Raw genomic sequence first — 26,510 nt, 5'->3', positions numbered from 1 at the left:
CACTGGGCCTGTAGGACCTCTGCCCCTCCTGCCTGGCACTGGGGCCCCAGGGGAATGTCGGGGGGCCTCACGTCCTCATCCAGCGAGTATTCACAGAGCACTAACTCCACCCCACGTGTACTTACCAAGCACCCACTACATGCCAGGCTCCGGGAGACCGTCTAGGGATACCACAGTGACAGCATGGTTGAGGTCTGGCCTCAGGAGCCTTCGGGGAGTGGACGGGGCCACGAGCAAGCAAATCAGCAAACAAGGACATTCGGGAGGTCGTGGGGCTACAGACAGAACGTGCGCAAAACAGTCGGCAGGCTCCTGGCTGAAAAGGTCAGGGAAGGTCGCTCTCAACATGTGAGTGGAGTTTCTACAACGTGGTGGCAGAGGGAAGAGCAAGTTCAAAGGCCCTGGGGCAGGGTCAAGAGGGATGTGTGTGCTCGGGCTCTGAGAGAAGGGGGTCTGGGGGTCTGGGAGGACGGAGTGAGGGGCTGCAGATCACATTGCACGGGGGGATGCCCCCGCCGGGAATTCTGCAGAGGGCGCTAGCTCAGGTCAGCGTGGAGCAGCTCACCCTAGCACCTCTCCAGGCCGAGTGGGAGAGAGCCGAGCCTGCCAGGGAGAGGAGACCCAACGATGCCGGCGAAGAATACAGGCAGCCTGGGCTAGGTGTCAGAGGAGGAGAGGAGAGGCGTGGAATTCAGGGCATGCGCTCTGGGGCACCAGGGCACCATGGGAGGCCCGCACCAACCCTGAGACGGGAGGACGGGGTTGGGTGCAGTTCTCTCCGTGACCTGCTATGCTGAGATGCATGTGGGGGGAGGCGAGGTTCCGAGGCCCCGGGGAGGGCACAGAGCCAGGGCTGAGACTTGGGGGTGTCTGTGCAAAGGCAGGTCCTAGGGCTGGGTGCGAGCGTGGGCCAGGTTGTGCTGGCCTGGTGAACACAGGTGCAATGATCCTGAGACCCGGGGCCACCGTCGGCCTGAACCAAGGCAGTGCTGAGCTCCCTGAGACCCAGGCATCTGCAAGGCAGCCCCTGGGCAGGCAGGTGTCTGCAGGGCTGGTAGAAGGCCCTTCTCCCTGTCATGGTGCTCTCTTAGAGGGAAGCATCCTGCACTCCTGAGGGGTGGTCAGTGAGGGCCAGTCGGCAGTAGAAGGCCTCTGGAAGTGTCTTGGGATAAGGTGGCACTGACTGGGTCCTCAGCCATTTGGTCACGCTTTGCAGAGGACCCAGCTGAGACACGGCTGACCTTGGCAGTGGCTCGGTCCACCTGCCACAGCATGGCCTCCTTCCTCCCTATAGCCCAGATAGCCGGACATGCAAGGGACAGACACTAGGACAGGGGCCTTGGTCTGTGGCCTCTGAAAGATTCATCTAAGCAAAGTGCCAAGTCATCAACCCCACTGTGACACCAGTCCCGGGGCCAAGACACAAGTGGCTGCCATGTTTGCTGCCCACTCTGTGCCGAGGCTCAACCCTGGCCTGGACTTGGCCAAGCAGGGCCCTGGGAGACAGGCAGAAGGACATGGATTGGTGACCACAAATCCCTGTTAGAAGACATTGGCCCCCGACAGAGCCCCTCGCTTGGGGTGGGGTTCCTGCTCAGCCTCTGAGTTGCTCTGTCCCAGCAGCATGGCACATGCAAAGGCCCAGGGGCCTGGAGGTCCTGGTAGACCGGCTCACACCCTTGGCAGCTCCGGGAATGATTTAGTGGTTGGTGACTTGTGTAAAATCACACCCAGGACAGCTCATGCATTCTCCAGCACCAGTCTCCCATGGCCCAGAAAGGCCAGTGTATACCCGCGAGCACCGTTCCCACACATGGCGGTGGTCTGCGCCACACATGGGCACCATGGAACACGTGCTTGCGGGAATCACTGAGGACCGTCCATGGGACACTGCATGGGAGGTCCGTGAATGCCAGACACTGCTTCCAGGGTTCCTGCGTACTTCCAAGCCTCGCGACCACCTGCTAAGGAGGCTCCACCCGCATCCCTGCAGGTCACGTGGGCAAACAGGTTCAGGGAGGCCAAGGGACTTGGCCAAGGTCACCAGGCCCAGACAGGACCCTGGGCAGACCCTCCGGTGCCCGAGCCCTCCTCCGCTGGGATCCGAACCTAGTGGTGCGCAGCCCTCCCGGTTCGCACACCCCCAGAACCACCCACAGGGGCCCCAGGCCCACCTCCACCCCCTGCGGCTCGACGCATGCGCACCCGGTCCCGTGGCCGCCCCCTCGGCGATGGGTGCGCGGCGGCTGTCGCGGGATGGAGAGCTCCAGCAGAGCCGCGGGCCTGGGACTGGCAGTAAATCCTCCGGCGCTAGAAACACGGTTGGTTTTTCTCCAAGAGCTAAAGCACTAAAACAAAGTCATAAACACAATTACACCGTCTCCTGCCGTAAATTAGGACGTTATGAAGCGCTGTGATCTATTCCCACTCATACCCAGCTCCCTAAGACAGTCCAGCCCCACCAGCCCTAACGAAAGGGTGATTTATGGGTGCTGTTGTCAGCTTCTTGCCGTGGGGGAGGGGAGCTCCCAAGCCCTGAGGAGTCAGAGGCCCAGCGCCAGGGGCGGACCGCGGGCTACATGCGCACTCCAGGCCGGCCAGGCCGCCCGCTGGGCAGGACATCCCAGGACAGCTTGCCCCAGGCAGGCCGACAGGCACCCTGCACCCCCTCCCCTTCCCTGGGGGCCTCTGGAGTCCAGCTGCTGGGCAAGGAAGCACTGGCTCTGTCCGCCCCCAGGTGCTGGCAAGGAAGGGCAGAGGCTCGGGGCCCCTGGAGCCCGACTGTAGTGAGAGACACACACACACCAGGGTCTTGGGGAAAATACGGGCTGCTCTTGGGGGATCGGTGGGCTGTGGCAAGGGAAGGAGTTGACCTCAGGTGGGTGACGCTGGTGAGACCCTGGGGGGTGGGGGATGACGGATGCCTGCGGCAGGAGCCACAGGGACAAAGGCCACCACGTGTACCAGCCCAGCGCTCTGGAATGGAGCGAATCAAGAGGGAGGAAGGAAGGGAGGCCAGAGAGCTAAGGGCGGGGGGCGGGGGGGCACGCCGTGGACCACGCAGGGCGGGAGGCGGGGGGGGGGGCACGCCGCGGACCACGCAGGGCGGGGGGCTGGGGGGGCACGCGGCGGACCACGCAGGGCGGGAGGCAGGGGGGCACGCCGCGGACCACGCAGGGCGGGGGGCTGGGGGGGCACGCCGCGGACCACGCAGGGCGGGGGGCTGGGGGGGCACGCGGCGGACCACGCAGGGCGGGAGGCGGGGGGGGGCACGCCGCGGACCACGCAGGGCGGGGGGCGGGGGGGCACGCCGCGGACCACGCAGGGCGGGGGGCGGGGGGGCACGCCGCGGACCACGCAGGGCGGGGGGCGGGGGGGCACGCCGCGGACCACGCAGGGCGGGGGGCGGGGGGGCACGCCGCGGACCACGCAGGGCGGGGGGCTGGGGGCATGCCGCGGACCACTCAGGGCGGGGGGCGGGAGGGGGGGGCACGCCGCGGACCACGCAGGGACTCAGTCTTCTGGCAATAGGATGACTGCTCAGGAGGGTATGAGCGGGACAGCAGCGTGACCCATCATGTATTTGGAAAGGCCTGTAGAAGCACGCTGGGGAAGGCAAGGAAGCTGGCTGGCGGGCTACTGCACCCATCCCAGCAAGAGAGTTTGGTTGCCTCGTCTGGACTGGGCCATGGAGGAGTCCCCCAGGCTCTGCCGACAGAGCACCAAGCAGGATGCTGAATTTGGAGCCTTTTTCCGAGATGAAGAGACTTCAGAAGGAACAGGATGGGCCCAGAGAGGCGGGAGGACCTAGCTGGGGTGCAGGAGGCTGTGTTCTCATAGTCTGAGTTCAGCCTGGGGCTGATGGGCAGGTCCTAGGTCCGTCCTTGACCTGAGCCTGGCCCAGAGGTCCCATGGACAGCGGCCTACACCTGTCACACAAGGGTGCCCTGTGGTCATGGTCAGCAGAGAGGGCTCTGGGCAGGCAGAACTCAGACGGAGCCAGTGCTCCGTCTTTGTGGCTTCTCTCGGTGGGCATGGGTGCTCAGCGTCACCCACATGGGCTGGCAGGCACAGGGGGCAGAGGCCATAGGTCCTTCTGACCCCCACTGCCCTCCCTGACCCAGCAGCAGCTTTCAGAGTGAAGGCCAGGGGCCATGCCCATAGGAGGGGGGCACGAGCATGGCAGGCTATGGGGACAGACAACTCGGAAGTCCTGCGTAAGGGGCCAGGACCACCTCTTGGAATCTGCTCACCGGCCCCGCGGCCCAGTGTGGGGGTCCCCCCTCTCAGACCAAGCCCTCCCTGGGTCCAGCAGAGCCCAAGACTCCCCCTTGGTGTGGCCAGGCTCTTTCACGGGATGGGCACACACACCCCTATACGCCAGCTCACTCCTGAGACCCCATGACCTGCCCTGAGCTGGGGCTTCTCCTGAACTCTGTGTTTGGAGGGGTGATCCCACACTCAACCACGAGACTTTGAGGACTGGCTGGGGCTTTGGGGCCCTGCACAGGGGAGGTGGGCTTCTGTCCTGAGCTCTGCAGCACAGGGCTCCCTCCTGGCCTGGCCAGAGATGGCCCCGGGGACCCCTCCCATGAGCCCCTCCTAGACCTGCCCCCAGCTGTGTCTCCAGCGACCAACCAGAGGCACAGCCGGAACTCGGCCACATCACCCACCTGGTGGATCCCGACGGCAGCCCCACGGCACCCCCATAACCCGGCCCTTCAGTGTCTGTGAAAGGGGCAGGGGCGCCAGGCAGAGCCAGGCCCTGCAGGAGAGATGGGGAGTGCAGGGGAGGGTGAAGCGAGGGCAGAGCCAGCGAGCAGACGCACACAGTGATCACGGCTGCGTCACCAGCGTGTCCCCGGTGTGCGTGCCACGGTGTTGCTACCTAGGGCTCTGTGCTCCTGTTCCTAGAAGCCCCCCAACTCCCTGCAGCCCAGCGGGCCCAGGACAGTCTGCAAACAGGAGGGCTCAGGGACCCTGCAGAGGGCTCTAGGGTGTCCCAGGAGGAGGTTCCGCCCCACCTCCGGACTGCGGCCAGCAGGGACCCAGGAGACCCCGGTGCCTCCCTCCAGCCCCAGCGATCCACGTCTCCCCCCGGAGCGGCCAGGGCCATCAGCAGGTCGAAAGCCAGAATCAAGGCTGAGCAGGTCCTATAAAAATCTCGCTTGAAAGACTCTTTTTCAAGATTTTCTTTTGAAAACAAATTCATAACCACATCACACAGGCGCCCCGTTGCCTCGGGCTTGATCGCCGGCCGCCCGGGGCCCTCTCCCTAGCTGTTAGTCTAATTGCTTTTTTCTCCTCGGAGGCCCGCGTGTGTCGTCTGTGGTTATTAATCTGGTGAGTCGAGGCGGGGAACAAGAGCCCTTTGTCGGCCCGTCCTTTTAGTCTCTATCAGATTGCCAGGAACCGTGAGGTCCGCGTTCCCCAAAACTGATCTGCCCTGTGGCTCCGGGAGCACCGTCGTGGCCCAGCGCATGGGGCTGCCATCCCCGGGGCACCCGCCAGGTGGATGCCCCTCTCGGCCACTGGGGTTTGGCCACAGAGCGTCCCACCTACGTGTGAATGGGGGGGAACACCCTGCGCTCAAGCGGAGAAGCGAGGGGACAAGGTCACCTTGGGGGTCATCTCTCTGAGAAGGGGCGGAGCGGGTCCCAAGGCCAAGCAGGAGCAACCCACCTGTCCCCCTGGCAGGGGCCCTCCTCAGCCCCCAGGCCTGAGGGAAAGAGGGAAACCCTGGCCAAGGGGCTGCCGAGGGGGTCCTGGGAGCAGAAGCGTGTCTGAGGGGGTCGGGGGCTGCGGGGCGGGTCCATGCACGGCCCACTCGGGGTGCTCAGAGCCGGCAGCTGAGCCCAGGGCGGCCCTGGGGGGGCGGGGCTGGCACTAAGTGTGACCACCAAGCTCTAGGAGGGGGCCTAGCTCTGGGAGGGACGGGGGACGGCCCGGGAGGGGTCCGGAAGGCTGGCCCCCAACCCACGTTCACCACACCCCTGCCTGCCCCAGGACAGTCCTCCGGACAGCGCCGTGGCAGGACCAGAGAGCCCGTCCCTCCGCCGCGCCCAGCCACACTTCTGTTTCCGTTTTATCCGGGAACACCCTGTAAAGGCTTCTGTGCCCACTTACACATCTGGGGGCCCCAACAGATGTTCCAGTGCCATAGAGTGAAAATTTATGAAACCACAAATGCTCTTCTGTAACGTGTTCCGTGCTCTAATTAATGCCAAACCGACCGACGCCCAGCAGGGCCGGCGCAGTCGAACGACACCCGGCCACACCTGCACAGGCCTCCGTCAGAGTCACTGCTGTGCAGAGCCCGAGGAGCCCAGGCGACCTCCCGGGGGCCTCCCAGGGGGGTCTCGGGCCAGGAAGAGGGATGAGGTTTAGGGCCAAGTCCCCGCACCCCATGCCCCCTCCGGCCTTGCTCACTGTGTCCACCCAGCCTTCTGAGCTTAGCTAGGACCCCACCCCACCCCGCTCTCACCCCCTCCCACGACCAGCTGCCCTGACCCCTCCCCGCCTGACACACGTGTCTTCCCAGCACAGGAGCCCAGCAGGGGGGGCTTGCAGGGGTGCAATGGTAGAGCCAGGGGTCCCAGCTGGTGACCAGGCACAAGGCCCTTCTACTCCTGGGGCCTCAGGGTCTGTGTCTGTGTCTGTGGTTTGGGGTGCATTTCTCAGTTTGGGGGCTAGGAGAGCTGAGGGGTCCCAGCCCCCCACCGAGCCAGACCAGAGAAGTCCTACACCCCTTCTCTCGATGGCCTGGGCTCCCGCGTCAGATTTATCTGGGAAAACAGAGGATCAGGTCCCTTGGGCCCGGGTGCTGGGGCCTCAGATGAGCAGCTCTCCCAGGGGGCCTGAGACAGGCAATTCTTACACCCAGGGCCACCGGCAAGGAGCAGAGACTGCACCAGCCTCAGCCCTGCAAAGCTGGGGAGATGCGTCGCCTGGCAGGGCACGGCCCCCCTCCCAGACAGCCCTGCCAGCAGAGGGGGAGGACTGCTGGAACAGGGGGTCCTCCCGGCCCCCATCCTGCCCTGCCTGACTCGGGATAAGGGACTCCTCTGCTTCTCGGGGTCTTGTTCCTGCCAGCCTCTCCCCTCCCCTCCCCTGCAGCTCAACATCTGCAGTGGGCTGGAGGGTTGGTGGCGGCCACACCCACCTCTGGAGCCCACCGCCCTGGGGACCCAGCTCCTGACCTCCAGCCCTCATGGGGCTGAGGGCCACTCGGCCCACCAGCAGCTTTTCCCGGGCGGTGCAGCCAGCCCCCAGCTCTGCGTGGTCCTGGGGAAGGGGCGCTGCAGCCGACAGTGGGCCCAGGGGTGTCCCAGGGAGCAGGCTGGCCCTGGGCAGAGCCCTCAGGGAGAACCGCCCCCCCACCGTCCCGAGGCCGTCCCGTGCTCCAGAGGCCCTTGGCAGCTGCAAGAGGGCCTGCTTCGTTCCCTGATGCACACAACGACCCTCGCTCCGGACCCTGCAGGCCTGCAGCTCGCAGTCTCCGCACTCCCTGCCCCAGCGGCCCCTCGCTTGATAGTCCCCTGCCCTGGGTTCTCCCGGGACGCCCTGCACTGCCCCAGGCTGCCTTCAGGCCCCGCACTCCCAGCCCCGCACCCCTCCCCCCGGGCACCCTTCCCCCCCAGCCCATGCTGCGCCTGCATCTTCCAGTCCCACAGGGTGACCCCATCTGCTCCATCGGCAGCCCCAGTGTTCAGATTGGGGCTGGCCACAAGGCCAGAAACAGGGCCTCCTCGGCCTGACCTCTGGAGGATGGGTGGATGGGTCCGGATTTCTGGCTCCCTGGGAAGACAGTGCTGCTGCCGCGAGGGGCAGCGGGGTCAGCGGGAGACAGACCCCACCCTACGACCCTCGAGGCCACCCCAGCAGGAATCACGCGCTCCACCTGCGGTGGTGGGGGGGTTCTCCGCGGACACACACACGCACACAGGGCCGCGCGCACCCACACAATCGTTCCCCGCACACACACAGGCCCGTGCACGGCTCCCGTGGGCAGGGACCCTGGGCCCGGCTCCCCGTCACCTCCCCGGCCCCAGCCCTCAGCGGGCGCAGACCCAGCAGCATTACGCGCACCCGGCGGCCCCGTCCTCACCCGCTCCTGTCTCCGCAGGTGACCCAGCTGGACCAGAGGCTGGTGCTCATCACGGACATGCTCCGCCAGCTCCTCTCCCTGCACCAGGGCGGCCGGCCGGGCGAGCGGACCCCCGGCGGGGGTGGGGCCCAGGCGCCGCCCCCCTGCGGCTCCCTCAGCCCCGAGCTCTTCCTGCCCAGCGGCGCCCTCCCCACCTACGAGCAGCTGACTGTGCCCCGCGGGGGCCCCGATGAGGGGTCCTGACGGGGGCTTGGGACCCCAGGCCTGCAAGGGCAGGGCCGGAGGAGTCCAGTTCGGCCCAGCCCACCTCCCACCTGGGAGGGGCGCCCCCCCAGGTCACCAGCCCCTCCCTCCCGGGCCTCAGACCCCCCATGGGCCACGCCGCCCTGAGAGGCTGTGCCTGGGGAGTCACAAGGCCTCCCCTTCCAGCCAGCGGGTACTAGACCTCGGCTGGGTTTGGGGGCCTCCTCTCGGCTTCGAGACCATGACCCCCACAGGATCCGTATGGCAGTTGGGACACAGTGGCAGGGCTCAGTCTCGACCCCGGGGGGCCGGGCATCCTAGGTGCTTGGTCCCCGCATGTACGGCTGACCAAGCACAGGTGTGAGCAGGCCCCAGGGGGCCTCCTGGGAGGAGACGGAGGGCAGTCAGGACAGGGTCTGTGGACACCCACCCTCAGCCTCGAACCCAGGACCCAGGGAGGAGGCAGGCAGGGCAGGGCAGGCCCAGCCCGTGCCACACCAAGGGTGCCGGCGATCCAGGCCCGGGCCGTGCTTTCCACCTGCAGAGACTGGCTCAGAAGCCAGGATTATGAGGGACCCTGAGGCCACCACCTCCAGCAGGAGGGCCGGCCCGCCATGGTGCCTGTAGTGCTCCGTGGGGGTGGACTGTCCCCCACTGACCCCTGCCCTGCGCACAGCCCCCACTGCAGCTCCCCACCGGGTCCGGGCAGCTAGAAGGCTACCAGAACTGTCCCGTCCCCCCGGCCGGCTGCTGAGCGTGGGACAGGCGTAGGGGGCGTCACAGTCCCTGCACGAGACGGGGCTCCTCCTGGGCATCTCAGTTCACAGAAATCAGAATAATTTGTGGTGATTTGGAATCTGTGTTTTAATGAGTTTCACGGTGTGATTTTGACCCTTAATTGTGGCGCTTTTCCTAATAAACGTGGAGTCACGGAGCTGGTCTCGGGCCTGCACTTGTCTTGATTCTCGAGGGAGAGGACCATCTTTGGGACAGCCCTGTCCCGTGGAGACACACCCCCAGCTTTCGCCTCGCCGAGTGCCCACGCTGCCATCTGCACCGACCCAGGGAAGGGGAGGAGGCCGGAGCCCCAGGGACCCAGAAGCACCTTGAGGTCCGGCCCTCTCTGCCCTGGCCCCTAGCTTGCACCGAGGCCAGCTCTGTCCATAGAGCCGAGCAGAGGGAGAGAGCGCGGCCAGGACCGAAGGCCTGCCCTGCAGCCTTTGCTCCTGTGGGCGCCTCTTCCGGCCCTCACCCCTTCACCACTACCCGAGTCACTTTGGTCTGTGGCCCAGCTCCTCAGGCAGTCAGCCCTTCCTGAAAGCGGCTCACGAGCGGCAGCCCCTCCAGGCCTTGGGACCCCTTGAGGGGACAGGGCTGACCGGTGAGGTCATTGTCCCCAGCCAAGCATTGGAGGTGGGGCCTCAGGGCTTGGTGTGAACGGGAGGGCTCCCTGCCTTCCACTGCCAGCCTACCTGTGGGCATCGCCCCCCCACCTCCTCCCGGGTCCCGCCACCTTCCCTTCCTGCCTGGTGGACAGGACCCTTAGGGCCTGCTTAGGGGCAAGTGTCCAGGAGCTGCTGAATAGGAACTCACTTCCCAGAGGAGGGGTCAGGGTTCAGAGAGCTCACTGAGGCCACGGATCCAGCCCAAGGCTCTGGCCCAGGTGGGCATACCTCCTGCTCAGGGCTCCTGCGGTCCTGGGGCTTCCCCCTGAGGCAGCTCTGACCACCTGCCGTAGTGAACATGTGGTCACTGCCCGTCTCCCGGCAGCTCCTCAGCCCCCGGGGAAGGCGGGCACCTTGCCAGGACCAGGCCTGAGGGGTGCTGGGGGGTAACCACCTCAGGGGACACACTCTGGCCTGTCTGCCTCTCCCAGGCCAGGCTGCTCCTTGACCAAGGACCCAGGAGCTCTACCAGGGCGGGGGCGTGTGCGCAGGCCCAGCCTCTGGGACTATCGAGGAGCACAGACGGGCCCCTCCAGGTGTACATGCAGGGGGTGGTCTGGGCTCCGAAGCCCCCACACGGACATCCCCACCCCCTCTAGGCCCTGATGTCCCCTGCGGTAACAGGGAGCTCCCTTGGGGCCGCCCAGCTTCGAGCAGCCTGGGGGCACATGCCAGGGAGAGCCAGCCCGCCCTCGCCCTGCCCCCTGGGTGCCCCCCACCCCGCCCCCCAGCCGAGTGCCCCCCTTCAGCTCACAGATGCGGGCATGATCAGCGGGGCGGAGTGGGCAAGCCCACTGCACACACCCTCCTCCAGGACAGTTTGCCCTCCTGCTCTCCTTCCGGAGCCCGTCTGCACCCAAATGCAGGCCGTGAGGGCTGGAGCCAGCTGACCTCTAGAGGACGGGGCTGTCCCAAGACCCCTGGAAGCAGCCAGCTGGCCCGTGTCAGGACAGGCAACCCAGGCTCCCTATGGAGGAGGAAGGGAGGGTCCCACTTTGCTGAGCCCCACCGCGTCGGTGCTCCCCAAGGCCTCCCACCGTGGGCACTGGGTATCGGGACCCACCAGCACTGGCCGGGGCGGGGGAGGGCAGGAGGGACAGCCAGGGCCTGGGGCCTCCCCCGCCGCACCCACCGGGGAGGGGCGGGAGCAACAATTACTGGAAAGGCAAAAGCTGTTGTTTCCTTGTTGGGTAAATATTTGTGGAAACCCCAGGAAGCGGCTGGCGGGAGAGCAGGGCCCTCCGCGGCGCCCCGGCACCCCAGCCCTCGATGCGCTCGGCGCGGGGCCGCCCATCTGGGCAGGGCACGGCCCCTGCACCCAGCCCGGCTTTGTTTCCCGTATTATCGACTGCACACAAAGTCCCCGAGTGCCTCACTCCTGGACGGCCCATTGCGGCCCTCTCGGGTGTGAAATGCAATTTACCTGAAATAAAGCCCAATTATGGAATTAGCTAATTAAAGCCCGCGGTGGAGGCTGGGCCAGGCCGGCCGGGCGCTCAGTGCCCGCCCGGTGCCCGCGGTCTGCGGGAACAGATGGCGCCCCGGCCCGCCGTGCCGGCCGCATTCCTTCACTCTGTCCCCCGATAACTGACTTAGACAGCACACGGCCATCTGGTGTATGACACGTCCTGTGTGCCCCGGACAATGGCCCAGCAGACCTCTCCGGGAGAGGGCCGTCGCCCGGGCAACGGTGGCAAGTGCAGCCCGGCCGTTCACGCCCCCTCCCCCAGCCCCTTTGTGGGCCTCGCGCGGCTGCCTGGCTCTCGCCGCTGACAGTGTCCATGAGTATTTGTCCCCAGCACCCGGCCTTTGTCTCCACACTGGGCTCCCTCACTGAGGTGCTCATGTCCAGTGGGCGCTAGGAGCATCTGCTGGGGTGACAGGGTGAGGACGGCTCGGGGACCGTCCTGCCACCCCCTTCCTGGAGCGCCCCCTCCTCCACCGCAGACCTCCTCCCCCACCGTGTGCCCCCGGGAGGCAGGCACCTGGCAGGCCCTGGGCTCCGTCGCCGTGTCCGAGGCTCTCCCAGTCTCTGGACCGGGGCTGGGAGCAGAGGGAGACAGGGCAGGCCCGCACTCCTGCCGCCGCGCCTCTGAAATGGGACGGGTGGCCGTGCCCCGCCAAGGGGCGTGGGGGGGACACGGACGGAGCGAAGACCCAGAGGCTCCGGGCCCAGGTCGGGCACACAGCAGGTGCTCAATAAAGGCAGCCAGACAAGCAGCATGGGAGATGCGCCCATCCTGCCCGGCCCACACAAGCCCTCAGAGCAGCTTCCTGGACCCCCGCCTTGCACGCCAGGCCCCCGCTGGAAGCTGTCCTCCACCCCAGCGGGCTGTCCCAGCCCTGCACCCAGGCTGCCCCTCGAGGCCCTGGGAGCCGCCGCCCTGCCCACCCAGCCCTGGCATTTCCCACCGGAAGCCCCCAAGTCTCTGGCCAGGCCGACCTCCCACTTCTTCTTGTGTCGGGCCCCAAGCCACCCGCCCATGGGCAGGGCGGCACCCACTGGGCCGGGATCAGGAGCTGTGCCCAGCAGCAGGCCAGTGGACAAGAGGCTTCCCTGGGACTCTCAGACCACAGGGGGAGGCCAGACCTCCCGAAGGGCCAGTTAAATGAAGGGATAAGATGAGGGTCTGGAAAGGGGCTACTGCACCACGGGGAAGAGGGCCAGGGTGCTGCAGGCTCACCCGGACACAGGCAGGGCCCTGTGATGCATGTGTGGGGGAGGGGAGTCCACCACCCGGTGCCCTGAGGACAAGACCAGGCAGGTGTTCTGAGAGACAGCCGGGGTGGGGGTGGGGTGGCACAAGTCTGGCGCGCCCAGGCCTCCTGGGACAGCCCCACACACAGCCCCAAGCAGAGTCCTCCTGTGGGGGTCTGCTGGGTCACCTGGAGGGATGGGGTCCTCCCAGCAGCCAGCCAGTCTCCCTGGTTTGGGGGCCCTCCCCAGCTCACCCGAAACCTACCTGCTCCACACCCTGGTTTCCTCCTGGGACCACCTCTGAGCCCTGGACCCCAGCGGCTCCCCGGGGTCTGAAAGGGCGGCAGCCCCCTCTTGGCCCTGGCCTCACCGTTGCGGCCCCCCGAGCCTGGGGGTCCCTGGCAGCTGGGCCTGGAGCATGCTTGTCCACGGAGCTGGACAAACAGAGCTCCGCTTTCCACTGCTCTCTGAGTGCCAAGAGCCCGGGGCTAGGGCCCTCTGGACTCTGACAGCCCCCACCTGGGCCCTTCCCAAGCCATGGCGGAGCGGAGCACCGCGGCAGGCGGGCAGCCCAGGAGCCCCCAGGCAGGCGACCTCCGACTTCACCGGGTCAGCTGCTGTCCGTCCTCCTGCTGCAGGGGGAGTCACCTCCAGCTCCAGTAAACCAGGCCTGGGCGGAGGGTGGGCCGGGGGCTGTCCACACCAGCCAGAGACATGGTCCGGAGAAAGGATCTTCTCCATCGACAGACCGGGGGCCCCGTCCCAAGGCCTCTGAGGTCAGGGTACTGCCCTCCACGACCCAGACCTCAGGTGACAGCCATGTGGCAGGGGGTGGGGGTCCACTCTGAGCCCCGGATCCTTCTCTCTCAGCAGGTCCCTCCTTACGTCCCGGGCCTGATTCTGTCCTCTGGTCCTCCTGAGCAGGCCCCCTGCTGCCCCAGCCTCCCGTAGTCCCCAGCACTCCAAGCACCTTAGCAAGGCAGGAGGTGGCAGGGGAGCTCGCCGCAGGGTGGACCTCAGACTCCCTCCATTCCTCTCCGAGCCTCGGCCCCAGAGGCCCCCCGCAGAGGCAGAGCTCCACCCTCTCAGCCCTCACCTGACAGGCTTAGGGTTCACACATGTCTGAGCAGGGGTCCCACAGCCTGAGAAGTGACAAGTCTGTCCTGGTGTCTGTTGGGGTCTTAGCTCCTGCAGCTTCCCGCAGACTCAGGTTGCAGGGGGGCAGGGGTCAGAATGGAGTTGAAAGCATGTCGCTTGGACACCACAGGGACATCCATCTGCCCATGACTCGGACCCCCTCCCCACCTCCTGTCTCCAGCCCAGCCTCTGCACCCTCTCGGCGAAATTCCCCCCAGTTTCTAGCCTGTAGGAAGCCTGTGATGTTTGTGAGCAACATCAAAGCAGGAGACCCGGCTGCCAGGGTCAATAATGCCGGCGGCCCCACCTCCCTGTCCAGCCCACGGCCCCAGGAAGTGGGTAGGAAGTGGCAAAACACATGGTGAGGGGGTCCCAGGGGGTGTTCGTGGGGTGCACAGATTGGACACAGAGCAGAGAAGCAGAGAAACCCTGAGGCACATGGGTCCTCCCTCCCTGGTGCAGAGTGGGAAACCAAGGCCCAGGGCAGAGCTGGCCTGAGCTACACTTATGTGTATGAATTTGCACTGGAAAAGCCCCAGGGACTTGCAGCAGCAGAGAAGTCTGTTGCCAGGCGGAGAAGCTGGAGGGCAGGGAGGGACGGACTAGCCGAAACGGGAGCTGGCTTTCTCGAGCCAGATCACAAAGCCAGAGAGTCTAGGTCCGAGGAAAAGATGCAGGGGAATTACCAGGTGGTTTGAACACAGCTCCGCAGGTCCATGTGGACCGGCAAGCTGGGACATACAGCTAAGGGCCAGGGCATCCATCAAGGCATGCCCACTGGTTCCAATGAAGCTGCCATTGCTCCTGCACGTAAGAACATCCCCGCACCCCCCACCACCCTGCAAGGCTCAAGAAACTGTTACAGGCCTGACAGCTGATTCAAGCTACCAAACCCCACTGAATTTATTCTGGTTGTTTTTTGGCCGTATCCCTCCTCAGCGCCACCTGCTAAACACACATATGTGGTTACAGGAACCGTCTTCACAGTGATGTGGGGCACGGCAGTGGGGATGCAGAAAACCGGAGCTAGAGCCGCCGGCCCTCTTGTGCCCGTCCTGGCCCAGCTGCGCTCTCGCCGTGCATCCTCGGGCAGAGCCCGGGCTGTCTGTTAGCTTCAGGGGGTCGTGGCCTCCCCAGCCTCACGGAGTCCCAGCAGGATGCCAAGTGGAAGGGAAGGCCCGGTAGCCTCTTGCCTGGGAGGGAGAGCTAGCTCCCTGAGCTCCGGGAGGAGCGGGTCTACGGACTGCAGATCCTGCAGTCCAGGAGTAAGTCTCGACGTGGAACTGCGAAGCTGCTGGCAGCACCTGGACTGCGGCCATGCCCAGAGCCTCACTGTTCTGTCTCTGGAATGGTCTGGGGAGGCCCACCCAGGGGTCACGGGGATCTGCAGCCCCTGCAGCGAGGCCGCAACGCCCTGGCATCAAAAGCCTCCAGGAGCGACTCCCGGGACACCCCTGCCGGCCTCTGCCTCAGGACACTCCCTGCCAGCCTCTGCCCCGGGCCGGCACACCCCCACCGGGACTAGAGGACCCGCACACAGGGAGCTCCTGGCCCACTCCCGAGAAGGCGGGGCCGCAGCCCCTCGGCCAAGGACAATGGAGGTGACAGGTCGGAGATGGATCTGCTGGCCCAGGGAGAGGAGGCTCGTGCTGGGAGAGGCCGGGCCTGGGGTAGGGCTGCCCCAGGCACTTGAGCGGGAGGAGATGCAGAGGCCCTGACCGCCGATGGGCTGAGGCCTGGGCAGGCCCCGGGGACCACAGCATCGCCCGGGAGAAGGGCCCGTCCTGGAATGGGAGGCAGGAGGCCCCTCGAGAAAGGCTTTCTAAAGGGGGTTGTCGGGATGGTGGGTAATGTCATTAAGTAATTTCAAAAGGTCTTAATCAAATCCGCTTCGTCAAAAGGCCTTTGGAGAGGAAAAGAAAGCGGCCGGCAACCAGCGGGGCCCTTCCACTTGACTGGCCGGCCCCGCGCAGCGCCCGGCGGCTCCGGCCCCACCCACGGCTCAGCGCCCAACCCTAACGGCCCCGCTCCTCTGCGGGCACCGGGCCATCCCGAGCAGCCCCTCCTGGGAGACCCAGCCTGAGAGCCACCTCTTACAGAAAAGGAAACTGAGGCCCGTGCAGCCGTCTGACGTTGAGGAAACGGGCCGAGAGCTTCCGAGGCCTGGGGACTCAGGCCAGGACACAGCCCTCTGCACCTCTGTGTCCCCGTCCGTCAGACGTAGGTGAGACCATGTCCTACCCCCCGTGGTTGCGCCACTCGGTAAGCCACGCGGTAAGGCCACGCGGTCGGGGCGTCCCGAGTGCTGTTTGCTGACTTCTCCCCGCGGCCCCCGAGGCCCCGTCGGTTGGGGTCCGTCAGAGCCCACGCTTTTCCCTTTGACCCTCTGTCAAGGTGCAGACGCACACGCACTCCACTGTGGGCTCTCAAACACCCCTGCCCCCTCACACACCCACCCCTTCCTCCCAGGAGGCCAAGGAGCAGACGCTCACTTTCCATCGTCCACGTGCTGGCACCACGTCAGCACCCCCGCCAATGGGCATCCACTGGCTTCTAAGCCCGTGGCCCCTGAAGGCCCCGCTGGGGACACCCCCACGACAGGGGCCACCATGGTTCTCCCAGAGCGGGGCCCCCTGGCTCTGCCCCAGGTCACCCCATGGGGAGAGCGGCCCACAGCCTCCCAGGGAGTGGCCACAGCTCCTCTCAGGGTCTGAGAGCAGCCACAGTCCCCTGACCCAGCTGCCTGGGACTTCTGGTCTCTGCCCCAGCAAGAGCCCGGAGGTCAGGCGCCCCCCAGCCCCATCCTCTGCCTCTTCGGAGTATCCCTGCCTCCCATAAAGCAAGCAGGAAGGGCCGTGCCAGCCCTCACCTCCTACAGAAGCTGAGTGGCTGCGGGGGGCCAGAGGCCAGCAGGTGTCCACCGCGCGCTCCTCTCCCCCAGCCCTGCCCGTCTCCCCCCACCCCCGCCAGCAGCCCCCAGAGGAAGCGTGCGGAGCCACGCCCCGAAATGCTCCACCAAACCCCACATGCGTCCCAAAGGCTTCGGTTACCGACGCCCGCTGGCCCAGCCCCCCTCCAGCCCCTGCCAAGGCCTGGCACCCCCGCCCCGGCTGCCTCCCTCCCTGCCAGCCACCCGCGAGGCCGGAGGATGCGGGCGGACTGCTTCCCCCTGCCTGCACGCCCGCTGCCCCGGGGAAAGGCCTCCTGGTTGACCCCCGCCACCTCCCTCGGGCTCAGAGGCGCTCGGGCTCCAGGCTTCGAGGTCACCGGTCTCGCAGCCCACCTGCGTCGCACCGGCTCCCGGAAACCGAACCCCAGCGGCAGACGGCAGGCGCAGGGGCTGGACAGAGCAGCACTCAGCCGGCGCTGGAGCCCGCCTGGCCTGACCTGGCAGCCGCCTCCCCCACCTGGGCCCTCCCTCGCCTGGGCATCGGCCCCCAGGAGCCGGAGCGGCTCAGACGGCCTGTCAGGGGGCCGCACAACGGGTGGGAGGTGGGGGAGAAGCAGGCGAGACCCTGCCCCACCTTGAGGCCCACCAACAGCAGCCCGGGGGGAAGCCAGGGACCCCCCCAAGCTGAGCATCAGGAGACATGGTCTTCCCTCCGGGGCCCGACACATCAGGCAGGACCTGCTGCCCCCATTTTAGGGACGAGGGACCTGCCTGCCCAGGTGCCTACACAGGTGAGGAGCAGAGCCGGGTAGCGGGTGTGTCTGGCTCCCCAGCCCCGCCCCTCCCCCTGCCCCAGGGTCCCCTGTGAAGGAGCCCTGGAAGAGGTGGCCTGGGGGATAGCGGCCGCGGCAGCCACGATGGGAGGCGAGGGGGTGGAGGGGTCGGTGCGAGCAGCCTCCAGAGGGTGAGGTCCGCGGAAGCCAGCCGCCCACCGCGGAGACAGACCTGTGCACCCCTCTTACAAGCACGCCAGCCACAGGGGGGTCCAGGAGGCAGGGGAATGGGCGAGGAGAGGAGGGTCCCACTCCTGCCCCCACCCTACAGCAGAGGCCCCCAGTGACCTGGGGCCAGCCTGTCTCTCGTGCCTTCTCCCCGCCCCCAGCCTCCACATTCAGGGGTGGCCTGCAACCTCACGGACCCCAGCCCCAGGCCGAGCCGAACCCCCACTCTTCCAGCAGAGCTCTGCCTAAGGGTCTCCAGCAGCCGTGTCTTCTGTCCGACTGGCCATGCGTGGGCCGGGCAGGAAGAGAGGGCTGGACAGAGCAGGGAGAGGGAGGTGGGCTCAGGCCCCTGGGGCTCCCGTGTCGTCCTGTACGCCTCGGCAGCCAGGCCACTCCGCAGATAGGGGCACCCGGGTTCCACCGCGGGGGCCCATGCTGGGCACACCCTCCAGGTGGACCCCGGTTCCCTCTCCCACATCCGGCCCCGGCCAGGACTTGGCGCAGAGACGGTCCTGCTCTCCCAAGGCTGGGCCACGAGCTGCCTGTCACTCCGCTCTTCTGCCCCGCTGGCCACACTGAAAAGAGCGTCCTGTAGCTAGCAGGCATGAATATCGGCTCAGCCCACCGCAGCCAGCAGAGAGTGGAAACCGGGGGCAGAGGAGGCTGGTCTCCAGGCCCAGCCCCCAGGCTCCCACCCCACCCTCCAGCAGCTGCCCGGCTCCTTCCAGGCGACCCCGGCTGCCACCCCCGCTGCCACTTCCCTCCGTATCAGCCCTGCTCCCTTTCTCCACTTAGCAAGCTCCTGCTCCGTCACCCTGGCCCAAGCATGAAGCCTTTCTGAAGGGCTAACGGAACGGGCCGGCTTCCTCTCAGAGCCCACAGTGCCCTTGGCTTCTGACCTGCCCCTGGGGGATGGGAGGGGCCCATCGGGAACCACGGAGAGAGGGGACACACATGCACCTGCCGTCCAGCCACACCCTCTTCCAGCCCCCTCTCCACACACCGGCTATGTACAGTCCCTTGGGAGCCCCCGGTTCTCCCCCCACAGGCCGACCCACCCCCAAAGCCCTCCTTATCCACGTCCTACATCCGGAGAATTTGAAGGCAGGTTTCTGAAATTCTCTGCACCTTATGTGCTCCAGGGCACAGCCCCAGAGATCCTGGAGGACCAGCGACCCTGCGCCCGGCCCCCAGCACAGACCCAGGATGGAGGGGGCTCCCTTTCCTCATCGTCGCCGCAGCGGACTTGACTTTGCCGTTCCGGACAGCTCACACACGTAACCTCGTCTGATGAAGGTTCCAGCTCCCGAGGGAGACCTGAGTGCCAGGCGTCACCACCCCCCGACACCATCCCTCCCAGCACCCCTGGGATAACGGCAAGAGAGGGTCGCTCTAACCCAGGTACTCGGCAAAAACGGAAGGCCAGGTGGAGAAGTGCCCAGCCCAAGTCCCCCATGGCTCGTGGTCCGCTGACACGGCCGAGGGTCACTCAGTCACATGACCAGTGGGTGAACCCGGAACACCACCCCCCACCCCCCCACCCCCGCCACAGCTGGATGAGGGGCTGCAGGGCAGGGAGCTCGGGCACGGCCACGCCTCCCAGACCGAGCTCTCCCATCCAAGATGCTCTTACGCACTGGTCCCTGGACCCCAGTTTCCCAGAAAATGAGCTGGAAGACAAATTTTCGCTGGAATGTTACTGACTGCTCAGCTCTTAGCTTGCTCCTTCTGACAGGATTAGCGCCGGGAAGGGAACCCTGGAGAAGACCACGTCTGAGCGCTGAGGTCTCAGACATCCTGGCCACTGCTACTGAGGGTCCCCCAAAACCATGACTCTGTCTAGCACACACAGCCTCACGACCGGGCCCCTCCCTGTCACTCTAGCACCTTCCCCATACACCCTACCCCGGAGCCCAGGCCCCAGCCCCACTCCGCTGACCCCAGGAGGGACAACCGTCCCTGTCCCCTCCCTTGGCCTCAGGTCCCCTCAGGCTGGGCCAGGGGGTCCCTCCACACACCGGGAGCTGGTGCTGAAGGGAAAGAGGACAGGACAGGACGGACATCACCCACCCCCTTTGTCCATCTGGGGAAACTGAGGCCCAGGGACAGGCACACACCGTCCTGTGTCTCACACCACCCCTAGACCTTGAGTACGGCCAAGGGGTCTGAGACATACCATCAAAAGCACAGGGGACTTGGAGGGGCACCAGTGACCCAGGCTTCTGCCTCCCGCCTCTGGCACCGTGGGCCCCTCTGCTGCTTCCTTGTGCCGCTGAGGCCTCTCCGAGTCTCACCACAACCCTTGGGCACCCACTTGCACGCACACTCTTGAGTTCTTGAGGCCTTGGCCCAGGGCAAGGAAGGAAAGAGCATGGAGATCATTAGCCCTAGCCTGGCGCTGGAGCCCTGGTCACCAGGCCGAGACACAGTCGCCAAAAGTTGCCAAAGATGGCCCTGACTTGGATCGCCTGAAGGTTTCAAAGACTGGGCGTGTTAAATACCATGGGGGAAATACGGAACACTTGTGGTGCGGGTGGCCGGGGTCCAGGTTTTACCATCTCGGCGGGCAGACTCTCCCACACCTGCCCCCCACCCCGCCCCAGCCCACCTGCCAGGACTCCCCGGGATCCACCAGCATGGCTGGAGCAGCCCAGCCGGAGGCAATGTCGCCCCCAGGGACCAGGACGCAGACAGGGGCTCTGCCTCCGGCCGCGGTCGGACCCGGCCGGTCGTGGGGGGCGCTCGGCTGCGCGGGCCGCCCTAAGCCTCCCGGTGCCAGGCTAGGTCCTGGGCCGCGAGGGGCCGCGGGCCGGGCGGCGGGGGCGGGAGCGGGGTCGGGGGTCCGGCCAGCTTTAATGCGCTGACAAAGCCTCATTTGCAGGTCAATGCCGCGGCACACTCGCCTCTCCCCTAGCCCGGCGCCCTTTGTCCGGCCGCGCCCGCTCCTCGCGCCAGATGGCCGCGGAAATGCTAATTTCGGGCGCCCCCCGCCCCCCGCGTTTAATTGCGCCTTTGCAGATGGGCCGCGAGTGTGGGCTTCATGCAGATGAGCTCGGCCTGGCCGCCGGGGGCCTGCAGGCCGGCTGCCCTGGGGCCCGGAGCCACAGCCCGGGTTGGGGGCGGCGGGAGACGCGCGGAGGGGAGAGGGGGCGGGGGCGAGGGGGAGGGGCGCCCCCCAGCGCGCCGCCGGGCACGAGCGGGCACCCAGCGGGCCAGGCGCGGGAAGCGCGCTTTTCTCTTTTCATTTCTCCAAAATGGGATCTTAAGTGATTCTGAATGAAAACAAATTGGTCCGCTTTCTTCTCCAAACAGACGCGCGGGGCGGTGGGGGCTGCGGGCGCGGGGGAGGGGCGGGCGGGGTGGCCACGGGACCCCTGCCCCGGGGCCCTCGCTCCCGGCTCCAGGGCCCTGGCCCGCGGGCTGCACCTGGGGGCCGCCTGGTGAGTCCGGGCAGGCTCGGGGACTCTTAACTGGAGCCAGGGTCCTGGGACAGCTGGAAGCGACTGGAAGGTGACAGATGCCCCTCCCCCGGGACCCAGAAATGAGGCGAGCCATGGGCTCACGACCTCAGAGTGGCCTCCTGCACTATCTCCGGCCCTAGCAAGAGCTGAGGCCTCTGGCCCCAGGGTGCCTTTGGACACGCCACCCCGGAACCGGCAGCTGGCTCTGGCCTGACTCTGCAGTGGGCAGCAGGACAGGAGCGCCCGGCCTTGGGACAGTGTCTGCACAGAATGAACAAATGAAGGAGAGAATGAGCGAGCGGGGGACGGTGGTGAACTTTCAGCATCCCCGCTGAGACTCAGAAAGCCGATGTGTTGGTGGGTGAGGGACGGACGTGGCTGACCACCGGCCGGGGACACGAGGACGGTCGGCTTCCCGGCCAGCAAATCCTCCTGCCACGTAACTCAGGCTGGAGCCACCATTAGAAAGAAAAGAGACCCTTGGGTCCTCTAATTTTCTGTTGTGTTTTTGTAACCTGCTCAGGCCAAGGGATGACCCGCCGGCCAGGTCCGAAGCCCCCGGCCTCCGCCAGCCTAGCCTTGACACCCCCTGGCCGCTGAACCCTAACCCCACCTGCACCTTGTCCCAGACCCCTCCGGACCTCTCCGGGGGGTGCTCTTCCCAAACAGCCCCCAGAGCCCCTCCCTCACCTGACTCCTCAGGGCAGCCGCCCAGTACCTTCACCAAGGGGCGGCTAGTGTCCCGCACGGCCTGGCCCTCTGGGGGACATTACGAGCGCTCCTGCTGACCCTCAGCCTGGGGCTGGAGGCTTGCCGACCCTTGGCACCTCTCCTGCCGGCGGAGAGTCCGTGCCAGCGCCGGGATGAGCGTGGGCAGGGGCGGATGGTGGGAAATGCGCCGCCTGGAGGCACCGTGGAGGTTTCCATGGCCGTGGGGTGGAAAGCGTTTCCTATCAGTGCGGAAATCCCAGGTGCTCTCCTCGGCCTTCACCCTTCATCTCTTTCCAGGAAACAGTTCGAACGGGACTTATAGACCCTTCGAGACAAACACGGTGTGGTCCTGGCCCCCCGCAGGCACATCATGAACCGGACACTTCCCTCCTCCCCCAGGCCACGGAGGTCCCCCGCCCCGCATGGTATCCTGGGACCTGCGGCCCGGCCAGCGCACTGACCTCCGGCACGCGCGGCTGCGGTGGCCCAGTCTTCACTCCGGTGACTTTCTCTGGAGCCCCGGCGTCTCCCCCTGTTCCTGCGGCCACCTTGTGACAGCAGCGTCCCCCCACGCCTGGAACCGGAGCCCACCCAGGCCTCTCCTCACTGGCTAAGACGGAGGCCAGCCTCCCCGATCTCGTATAGTCACAGGGAAGACTTTCTCCGGAACGTTCATCGGCTCCTCTGTTTACCACCCTCGCATTACGGGTCTCTTAACCCTCTCATCGTGCTTAAATATTTTGAAATGAAAATAACATACGTGTCTGTACATATGTTTACTCTAAAGCTTCTACAAGATACACTAAAATAGAACCCTCCACCTGAAGAGTGTGCGTCCCTAACTTGGATCAAGCCCCAGACCGCCATCCGGCTCGCTCTCTAGGAGGAGAACCGGTCTGAAGGAGCTTCCACTTTCTTCTTCATACATCTCGGTGCTTCTGTCTTGTTTGCTTTTGGTTGTGTTTGTTTTTGTTTTGTTGTTTTGGTTTTTTACAACGAGCCTATATTTTTACAATCAGGGAAAACACAGGATTATTTTCATTTTAGAAATTACAAAAATAAAAAGCACTAGGCTACGAGCTGCCCCCACCAGTGGGGGGACCCCAGCCCTGCATGGGAGTCCGGCGACAGGACCCCCCGAGTCCTGCCGGCCCCCCAGTGACTAAAGCCTTTCGGAGGGACTCCAGGACAGGCCCACTGCGGGCCGAACCCCACTTGGGCCTGTCCTGGGTCCCAGCAGAGGGCAGGCCCAAAGCATATTGCTGTTGTCATTACTATTTTACAGTTACATGACGTTTGTTTAAAGGCCGGGGGTGTTTTTTCAGCCGTCTTCATGAGGTCCTTCTCACTCTGCCCGTGAGACAGGCTGGCGTTCGCGGGCCATGCAGCAGGCTAGCCAAGGCTCAGAGAGGTCAAAACACCCAGCGCGGGTCACACAGCCACACGGTTCCCCAGGTGAGAAGGGGGTCAACGCCGAGGCTCCAGCCCCAGGTCGCCTCGGAGAGCGGTGAATGCTCCGTCATGTCTCAGCCCCCACCGGGCTTTTATTTGGCTTCAGGAATTCGGGGCCGGGGGTGGATTTGGGAAAAGAGAAGAAAACCCACGAATATAACAGAAGAAAGGAGAGGAATTCAGAACCGGGCCCAAGAGACGGAGGAGGAGGCCTGCAGGGGCGCTGGCCCGTGCTCAGTGCGTGTGGAGGGCCGGGCGAGGGAGACGGCAACCTCAAGGAGCATGTCCAGTCCAGGGGGTGCCCCCAAAAGGAGGGGATAGTCCCCAGTGGCCGCCTAGGCCTCTCTGAAATGTGAGAGGTTCTGGAGACGGCTTTGGTCATGAATCCCAATCACCGAGCCCACCCCAGCCCCAACTCCCGAACGATCTAGGCTGCCTGCCGGAGGCCTGGAGGGGGCAGCACACCATTGGGCGCCCCGGGTCTCCGGGCAGGAGGCCCAAGACGGAAGCCCAGTGTTACACACAGAACTGTGTGCCCCCAGAATTCCCACCTGGGGTCCTAATACGCAGTATGTCAGAATGTGACCTCATTTAGTGAGAGGGCCTTTAAAGAGGAAATTAAGGTAAAATGGGGTCGTGGGGTGTCCCTAAGCCAGTGTGACTGGGGTCCTTACCAGAAGAGGGGATCAGGACACAGACACGCACAGAAGTACACAGGGAGAGCACGGCCGTCCACACACGAGGAGAGAGGCCTTGGGACCCGGCCCCACCAGCCCCTCCGCCTCAGACTTCCAGCCTCCAGGACCAGGGGACAGCAGATTCTGCTCTGTGAGCCACTGGTGTGTGGGACTGTGTCACAGTAGCCCCAGGAGACTGCCGTACCCAGTGTCCACCCAACCACAGCTAGACAGGGGGAGGGCGGACCCATGTCCAGACCCACGCAGCCAGGGCAGACAAAGGGACCACATCCCAGGCCTCCCACAGAAACCCCACCCACACCCAAGCTTCCAGACCTTTTCTGATTCAGGAAGCCGCCTCCCAGCTGGCCTCCTGTAGAAGCATCACCTCAGCACCCAGGGACACATCCTGAAACCGGGGAGTTCCCCAAAATGCCATTTCCCAAGACCGAGACACAAAAGCCATGTGCAGAGCCAAGGGCTGTGTGTCCCTAATGCTAATCGGGGCCAGTGGGAATTTGGGTCTGTCTGGGTGGCTGGCTGCGAGGTTCGGTGCCCTGGAGAATCAGGGCCCGGCTGGAGGGCCACGCTCGGCTCAGGGCTGGGCCTCCCTCCCACCCACCGGGGTCTTCATTAGCAGCCGCATTCAGTCCAGCTGGAGTCAGCTGATTAGCCCATTCTAGCAGCACTGGGAGTCCCCATATCTCCCCCCCACCCCCGCACATGTTCAATTAAATTTTGCTTTTGTGCCAGAGAGGCCTCTGATGTGAACGTTTCTGGGGAGTTTCTCCGTGTTTCTTTATGTCCTCCAAACCAAAGTCAGCCACCAAGTTTCAGAAAACACCGTCCTGGATTGGAGTGGCTAAGAGGACAGAAAAACACCAACACAAAACAAAAGCGGGAGAAACAAAAGGGAAGGGGCCGGCGGCCGGTCTTTCTGCAGAACCCTCCGGCGAGGGGACAATTCATTCCAAGTGAAACGTTTCCATTGTGCGGTATTCGCGACGCGCTTGTCGTGTTGGGCAGAAATGCAAATCCCCCTTTTTCCTTTGATTCAAATATTTAAATTTTCAAATATATATGCTGTGACAAAGAATGGCAGCTGACCTCACTTACTTTCATAGAAGAAATGCGGAAGCCATGGGGGCGGTTAATCTCGCCAGCAGTGGCCCCCATGGTCCTGGGGGGGCAGGGGAATAATCCTTTTATTCAGACATTTGGCTTAAAAGAATAACAAGGGGAAAAAGCTGGGACATAATTGCATTGCATGGAAAACAGAGCAAGATTTCTCTCTCTCTCTCTCTCTCTCTCTCTCAAATGTGCCTTCTCTTTTCCTTCCTCCAAGAATGAGGCTCATGGCCAGAAGCTATTTTCTTGGTAAAGAAATCAGGAGGTTGTTCCTTCCCGATTATCCCCACTCCGCGACACCCCCCCACCACCGACTCACTCACTCTGTCATCTCCCTCCGGAAGACCTAGGGTGTGTTCGGCCCAGCCTGGCTCCCCCTGGGCCTGGGTAACCAGACATCCCCAAGTGCAGCCTCCTTCTAGCTCCTGTGGGGTGGGGAGGGCTCGAGGTTCCAACAGAGCCAGCGCTTGGTCCGGGGAGACACTGTTCCCACTTCCCGGGGGGGCGGGAGCACCTGAGACCAGGCTCTTAGAGCTTGGTGGAGGAGAGGGCTGAGGAGGAGGACCCCTCCCTGGCCAGGCAGGGCCAGCGTCTGCCATGATGGCTGTTGCTAAGTCCCGCTCCTGGGCCCAGGGCTCCCCAAGGACCCCGGCCCAGCCCATCAGAAAGGCTGAGTCTTTAATATTTAAAGAGCTCTCCCGGACATTTCAAGAACTCCCTGACACGATTTTCTGTGATGCGTGTGCTGTCGGGACATCTGTCTTCTATACCTAATAAAGTCGCCCCGATTCCGAATGAACTCCTCGGCACCGCTTTGAACCCGGGCTCACATATGGTGGGTAATTAGCTGGCTATCTCTTGGAGTTAAATGATTTTTTTTCTCGCCCTTTCGCATCCATAATCGAGGGGAACAGAGTTGCGATTGTTCCCTGTTGCGGGACATTCTGCGCCTGAATGAGCGGGGGCTGCTGTGTCGACGCGGATTTGCCATATGGTTGCACGAAGCCGGGAAGAATGGGCCCCTGTGTGTGCGCCGGGGACGTAGCGGCGCGGGCCGTGCCAGCGAGGCGAGCCGGGTGCCCGACGGTGCAGGAGGAGCGGGCGCCACGGCCAAGGGCGCACCGTCGGCGCGCGGGGTCCCTGCAGGCCGAGCAGGCGGGATGTGCGCAGGCACGGGCGCCGGGCGCACCGGCCCTGCTCCCAAGGCGGGGCGCACGGAGGCCGCGCGGACGGACGCACCGACGGCGCACGGACCGCGGGCCCGCGCCGCCGGGTACCATCGCGCCCGTGCAGGGCTCCGGCCGCCGCGGGGGCCGGCACTGCGGCTGCGGCGGCCCCATTGTGAGCCCGGCGGGACAATGGGCGGCCTGAGGAGGCACCTGCTCGCCTGAAAGGCCCATAAATCGCCGCCGCGTCCAGCTGCCTTCCCGCCCCTCCCCGCGGACCCGCGGGCCCATCGGCCGCGGCCGGAGGGGGAGGCTCCGCCCGCCGCCCCGCGTCCGCCGTCAGTCGGCCGGGCCCCGGGCCGCGGGGCACCGCTTCGCTCCCGCCCGCTCGCGT

General features: G+C 65.2%; 1 protein-coding gene across 6 annotated transcripts in view; it reads left to right on the top strand.

Moving 5' to 3' along the window:
• The window catches only part of KCNQ1 (potassium voltage-gated channel subfamily Q member 1), a 308,703-nt gene extending 299,414 nt beyond the window's left edge, over positions 1 to 9,289 (top strand). For all 6 annotated transcript variants that reach the window (XM_059150971.1, XM_059150927.1, XM_059150937.1 and 3 more), the window contains one exon: positions 8,126 to 9,289. In XM_059150971.1, the coding sequence (XP_059006954.1) occupies positions 8,126 to 8,350 (225 nt within the window). In that variant the 3' untranslated portion in view covers positions 8,351 to 9,289. The remainder of the gene's footprint in view (positions 1 to 8,125) is intronic.
• The last annotated feature ends 17,221 nt before the right edge of the window (positions 9,290 to 26,510 follow it).

The sequence above is a fragment of the Mustela lutreola genome, chromosome 1, assembly GCF_030435805.1.
Source record: "Mustela lutreola isolate mMusLut2 chromosome 1, mMusLut2.pri, whole genome shotgun sequence".
Taxonomy (NCBI): Eukaryota; Metazoa; Chordata; class Mammalia; order Carnivora; family Mustelidae; genus Mustela; species Mustela lutreola.
This window is presented reverse-complemented; position numbering and strand designations above follow the sequence as displayed.